General features: G+C 38.2%; 1 protein-coding gene across 4 annotated transcripts; it reads right to left on the bottom strand.

Moving 5' to 3' along the window:
* Window positions 1-495: 495 nt before the first annotated feature.
* On the bottom strand, window positions 496-6,444 carry Set1 (SET domain containing 1). 4 transcript variants are annotated; one of them, XM_011310949.1, is made up of 4 exons: window positions 6,257-6,444; window positions 6,010-6,166; window positions 1,586-5,928; window positions 496-975 (listed from the first exon to the last, which is right to left on the bottom strand). In XM_011310949.1, the coding sequence occupies exons 3-4, from the start codon at window positions 5,867-5,869 to the stop codon at window positions 802-804; spliced, it is 4,458 nt and encodes a 1,485-aa protein (XP_011309251.1). In that variant the 5' UTR covers window positions 5,870-5,928; window positions 6,010-6,166; window positions 6,257-6,444; the 3' UTR covers window positions 496-801. The 4 variants fall into 4 exon arrangements, with proteins under 4 accessions (XP_011309251.1, XP_011309250.1, XP_011309249.1 ...); XM_011310948.1 differs by having other exon boundaries at window positions 1,586-5,913; XM_011310947.1 differs by lacking the exon at window positions 6,010-6,166 and having other exon boundaries at window positions 1,586-5,913; window positions 6,226-6,444.
* Between the last annotated feature and the right edge of the window lie 250 nt (window positions 6,445-6,694).

Below are 6,694 nucleotides of genomic sequence, written 5' to 3'. Positions count from 1 at the left end.
AATTTAGCCATCATTTCATTTTTTTTTCATAGATCATTATTTAGATCATTTAAACAACATCGGTTATGGCGTTCGGGGAAAAATTACTCATACCTTGAGTCGGCGTCTCCAAGAGAAAGAGACGAATAACTCATGTCTCTCCAAACCGGATCCTTCTCATGGGAATGAGGATATTCTTCTACGAATACCATCTAATCCATTATCTGATTATCAAGTTATTTTCATTGAGAACTGACGAGTCAAAGATGAATGTTGATGCTAGTAGCATCTACTAAAAAAATTATAGCATCTTCCTCTTCAATTTTAGTATCTGTTATATAGTGATGAGATGTGCTGTATTCGTTCAATCATGATTATCTCCTTTTTTTAAATCTTTATTCAAAATTGCGGTCAGAGAGATTTTTCGAATTGAAAATATCGTCGAACAATAAATTGTATCACTATTTTTTTATATTAAGGTAAATAAATTGTAAAACCGTCTAAAGAAACACTTTTTTTACTTTTCAATGCAACCTCTTCTCGTACCATCGTTATCGCTTTGAAATTCACGAATAAACATAATTAAAAAAAAACTCTAAAATTGATAATATATAATTTATCGTTTTTTTTCATTGTATTTTTATAAAATGTTACATAGGTGGGGAAGGGAGTATTTTATTTACAAAGATATGAGGAAAAAGATCATGATAATGAATGAATCTTAGAGGGAAGAGCGTAAAAAACTTCCAGGTGAGCTTCATTTTTCTTGTGACACTAAGAGCACAAAAAAAATTCTTTAAAATAACTCTTGTGAGTTGAACTTTAATTGAGAGTACCACGGCACTGCGGTGCACCACACAGACACGGTATCTTGTCGTCTTCCAGAGGAAATTTGTAATCATACGTGATTTCTTCATTCACACCAATGGGCTGTTTACTATAAATTACGATTTTCTTCTGACCTTCAATTGTAATGACTTTCGCGTAGCAATTTGGCTGAAAAAAAAGTGGTGAACATGAATAACGGTTATTATTGAAGTAGGACTCACACGAGCACGTGCATGGAGAGAAAAATTTCATAAAAATTACGTGGCTGTTCCGTCATCTGCCAGTCAAAACAGTATTTAGTAAAAATTACGAAATAGGCACTTTTTCACTAGACGTTCAGGAAAAAGTACAGAACGTTGAGGAAAAAAGTGCGCAACTGTTCCATATTTTTGACTGAATACTGTTTTGACTGGCAGATTACGATTAGATTATTTATTATTATAAAAAAAATCTAATGCCCATTCACGTCCCTTTTGAATAAGTTCCTTTAATTTGAATTATTTTATGCAAAAAATCCATGTAAGATGCACATTATTTCTTTGGCATATATTAAAAAAAAATAATTTTATAGTACTTTTGTCTTCTCATATATGATAAAAAAGATTCGAAGAAAAAAAGAAAAATATTCCATGAATTAATTTCAATGGATTAAATGAAAGAGAAAGATTTTTTTCATATTGAACGTTCCCATAATACCTGGGCGAATCTAACGACAAATGTATAATATGTAAATGCAATGAAAATGCTAGTTATTGGAAAAATAAATAATTAAACTTACATTACAACTGTGATTGATAAACCTTGCCAAATTACCACACTTGGTTGCATCAATGATGGTATCAAGATCAATTCGAAAGAGGTAAGAGCTACCAATGCCAGTAGCTTCATATTGCGACTCTCTCAAATCGGCGACAATGGGTCTAATCATCTGACCAACATATTCAATGACCATTTCATCAGCGGCTATTGGTTCCATAGCAAATAAACCCCAGTCATGAATACCGGACTTGGCGAACTTGAGCTGTTTCTTTCGGAACTTGAGTTGATTGAATTTAAGAAGATCACTGTCAGTATCAATTCCAAAAGCAGTTAGCAAACGACGCTGATTACTTCTTGCTTCGCGTGACAATGCCTGCATTTTTCCTGTTAACGCCTTATTTACTGATTTTGAACTGCTTATCATACTATCGCCAGCACCGTGCATGCTCTCCTCTATTTCATTGACCCTTTGGATACTTTGTGCATAATGATGTTTGTGTTTAAGCTTTTCTCTGAGGTCAACTTTGTAGAAACCTTCGGATCTTGCGCAACCAGTCGCATGTACTCTAAGTTCATCTCGTTTTCTTTTTTTAGCTGGACTTGGTACATCTGTCACCGGATAATCCACCCAGTGTGTATCGTTCAACCAATAACCTTGGGTATCATCGGCTAGCAGAGAATTGTAACTACGCTTCAAATATTCAATGTCTTCTGCATCGACTCCACGAGTTAAAAATTGATAAAGTACACTCAGTTCAGCTATAAGGGCGCGCTCTTTATAAATAACTGGTTGATTTTCAAGAATTTTATTCAGAAACTGTTCATTCTGAATATTTTCTTTCTCTCTTTCATGATTATGATGAGTTGTTAATTTAGCATTATATTTGTTCAACTTTCGTTTCTCCGTGCGTTCATTCGATTTATCGTGTTTTTGTTTCATTTGTTTTGCAATCTTGACAGGTGACACGTGAGATGATGAAGGTGGTGGTGGCGGTAGTGGTGGTAGTTGTTCAATTTGTTGTGGCACCTCAGCTGGAGGAAGGGAGTAGGAATGCTCCATATAAACTTGAGAAACCTGTGAACCCGGAGTGCTTGGACTTCGTTGGCCATGTCCACGAACGGCCTCTGATTGATAACGCAATCTGCGAACCTCAAGGCTTTCCTCTTCGGAATCAGTCGTAGGAATTTCAGAGAACATTTCAATTTTCTCCGACTCTTTGAGTATTGGCTCATCATTGATGTATTTTGATGACATGCTTTGCAGTATCCGAATAATATTTTGCTGAATTGGCCCTGGACTTTTGTGGCAAATGATACTATCACTGTCCTGACCTGCCAGGGCCATCAGTGCTTCCGCTGCGGAGGTTTCCATTTTTTCAATATCTCTCGTTTCCTCCATCATCGTTACCTTTGACTCTAAATTCTCGTAGGAAATAACTGATTTTTTATTATCAAAGGTTTGTTGAACGTCATATGGTGGTGATGGCAAGGGGCTCTCATCATTATCCATGTATGGAAAGTCATCTGGGATTTGATGGAGATCTAAAGGTGGAATGGGTGTATGTCTGTCTGGAGGGGTTGGACAATTTAGTGATCGTTGTATGGCTAACTCCATAAGAATATCAGGATCTTGACTATTACAAGCCAAAAGCCGATGACCCGAGCGTCTACTATCGGAATCCTCTTCTTCATCATCACTGCTCTCCCCAGAAGTTGCAGACTCTGTAGCAGACAAAGAGGCACTACTGCTGGACGATGAAGACGAAGAAATTGACGAGGCACTCGATGGTAATATACGTTTGGATTTTGATGTATCAATGGATACTTCGAGATCACTGTCGCTTCCAATGAGTTCTGTATCCATTCGATCTGATTGATGACTGTCCTCATCCTGGGGCACCGGACTCGGTGCCTTAACCTTGCGCCGGAATGACGGCATTTTAGGCATACTCGCTCTTATACCTAGGCCAAAACCATCATAATTCAGACCCAAAGGAGTTGCTTGTTCCAATAATGAGGAGAGGGCTTGTTTCGAGGGCTCTTCTTTCATGACATTATTAACTGGGGCAGTTTCTCCTCGAACATGATTTTTCTCGTTCTTCTTTTCGTCCCACCACACTTCAAACAACTTAAACGCCGTATTTTCCACCATTCTCTTATTAAAATCCTTCTTTAGTATTTGCTTCAATTCATTAACCACTCTTGTGAGTACGCCGTTAATGGTCGGGCCTTGTGGATTGTCCTTTGATATACTTTGATTAACTATTGACTGGAACCTAGATTGAAAATTGGCGTAATAACTGGTAGTCTGGTGGGATCCTACAGTGCCGGTAAGTGTTGTTGACTGGTATTGACTGGGTAAGTAAGGAGAGACGTATGAATAGGGATACTGTGCAGGTCTTGGCCAACCGTACACGTCAGCTTGGGAATAAGGATTCAGATGACCAGGATAACCAGCTCCTGAGTACAATTGATTCGTTGACTGAGCAATGACTTCCTCTATTTTTTCATCACCGGAGCTCAAAGGACTCAATGACATTCTATCATCATCTGGTGGTGGTGGTGGGGGTGGTGGGTCTTTGGGTGGTTCGGGTTCAGTTTCAACAGCTGGACTATAACTACCCATTAGTGCTTCGTCTTCGCTCGAACTTATCACACTACCCAAATCCTCGTCAACTGAAAATTTATTCACATTATTTTCTCGTATTTTTTTACGTTCACGGATACGTTCAGTCTTTTTTTCAAAACACTCTTTGTACATTTCAGCAGAAACAAATGGACTGGGTGGTTCAGACAACGGTTGTTCATCTTCAGGCGTTTGGGACTTTTTTTCGTCTTCAGAATCACTGCCAAATTGAAGGAAAGGTGGTGCCATACCACCGGCTTTATCCTTAAGTAGCATCGCAATTCTTGTATCAAGATCTAATGTCTTTTTCATTTCCACTGGAGAATCGCCCGATGAATTTTTAACTATCGAGCCTTTGCTCTCTTTATCCTTCTCTCTTTCTTTATTGGAGGTAGTATGAAAGGTTTTAGATGGATTTGAAAGTTTTGACAGTGAAGAATTATGTATGGGCGTAGATGGTGGTGGTGCATGTGTTGGCCAGAGTGTAAAATTGCTAGTTGAATTTCCAGGCCACCATACGCCTGAATTCTGTTGAACAGGTGTCATACCAATTGAGGGTGGATGTATTCCTGGAATATAGCTGTTCGATTGATGGTGGTAATTGGAGTAATAATAGTCATAGCTGCTGGCTGGTGTCGAACTATGGGAGTATGTGCCAGAGTAGTTAAGCTCACTAGGTGCTGTCCCATAGCCGATGTCACTCCCACTACTACCACCTGGGGTTGGATAATCCCTGTACTTAGTTGTGAATCTTGGCGTTTCTATATAAGGCGTGGAATCTGATCTCGCCTTATCTACAATGCTTTTTTTACTTCTGTAATCGTCACGATCATCACTTCCCTTTTCTATTGGTGTATTTTTTTCCGATTCAACCTCTATTTTCGATTCTTTTTCCATTTTTTTCTCTGGTTTCTTCTCAACAGTCATATCGGCATAAATTTTTTTACATTCCTCACCAAATGCATCGAGAAAGACTCGTAAAACTTTTCCCATCACAGACGTATTATTCAATTTTTCAACGCACCCTTTCGATGCCTTTGTCGTTTCAAATACAACACGAGCGATTCCCAGATGTTTATTTGTCATTGGATGATAATATATGGTTAACTCCTCTACAGCACCAAATTTTAGTACCATGTCACTGAGAAATATCCTGTCAATATTGTCATTTAAATGGCAAAACGTCACTTCGAGTGGTGGTGGTTCACCACAATAATTGGCATCAATTTTAAATCGTGGCACTGGTAATTCTAATTGTTCTAATCGTGTCCATATCCTAGTTAGTGGAGAGCGTGGGTCACGTAATTGTATTGGTACTTGGGTCGGATCTCCAGGCACTATTCCATCGTATCTGTACACTTTGGCAGCGCCTTTCGTCAGGAAGGGGTCCACCAAGAGTTTATAATTTCTCATTTTCTGGGCTGAAGTTGAAGTTGATGATAACGGTTGGGAAGGTGGAGCAACCGTTGGCAGTTGTTGTAATTGCTGTTGGGATCCTCCGCTTGGCGTTTCTTTCTGTTGATGTTGATGTTGCCCATGGCTGTGTTTCAATTGACTGCTATTCTGCATAGATTGCCCACTATGACACGAAGAAGATGCATGGTGATGGTGGTGATGATGATGGTGGTGGTGATGTGAATGGCCTTGACCATGTCCATGTTTCTCCATACCGTTCATTATTTCCAAGCATCCTCCATAAAGATCAACTTGGTGTCAGGTCCCTGAGAACATTTACCCTATTTTATTATGAAAAAAACCTGACTATTATCTTTATCATGTTCTCTATTCATTCTAAATCGTCTTCAACGCTCTTTTACCCTTTGACAATTGAAATTACGAGTGCATAACCTCAAAGCTCCAACTTCGGAGCACGTTGAATGCCAGTGAAAATATCTATGCTCTCTTGGATTCAAAGTAACAATAAAACATTTTTTATCATATCTAGACGATGATAATTTTCTCTTTAGCGTATTTCTGTGGAAATAAATTTACAATCTTCTTAAAATACATCTAGAAGACAATGTTAAGGGTACCTTCCATTCAACTAAGATTCCGAACCACTACCATTTTATTCATCCAGCTGACGTCGAAGAAAATATCACATTGGTGAATTTATCAAAGGTAATCGATTGTAGTGTCTTCCTCGGAGATTATTCCTTTACTCAATTTCCTTTTTGTATTACTTTGCTGAGGTAAAATTTCGGATAAATGTTAGCTGCGCGCGAGACTCTATGCGAACGAACGGTATGAGTTCTGATTTGTTACTGAAAACTGAAGTGCATACTGAATATAATAGATATATATATACATATATACATATATATATATAGGGTACTGTGATCTCGTGAGCTTGCCGCAGTTGTCGATTCGTCATTGGTAAAGCAGGACACTGTCGGGTGACACACGCATACAAGTGTTCAAAACCTTCAAAACTAATGTCAAAATTCATACATATAGATATATGTATATATATATATATATATATACAATGAAATCTTTTTA

This window comes from Fopius arisanus, unplaced genomic scaffold (assembly GCF_000806365.1).
Source record: "Fopius arisanus strain USDA-PBARC FA_bdor unplaced genomic scaffold, ASM80636v1 scaffold00080, whole genome shotgun sequence".
Taxonomy (NCBI): Eukaryota; Metazoa; Arthropoda; class Insecta; order Hymenoptera; family Braconidae; genus Fopius; species Fopius arisanus.
Note: the sequence above shows the minus strand (reverse complement) of the source record. Positions and strands in the feature narration are given on the sequence as shown.

Excerpts from the sequence above, each read along its gene's own strand:
- Set1 (XM_011310947.1), bottom strand. The coding sequence starts at position 5,869 with ATGAACGGTATGGAGAAACATGGACATGGTCAAGGCCATTCACATCAC. Across the intron at positions 976-1,585 it reads TTATCAATCACAGTTGTAAT|CCAAATTGCTACGCGAAAGT; the intron begins GTAAGTTTAATT and ends CTTTTTTTTCAG.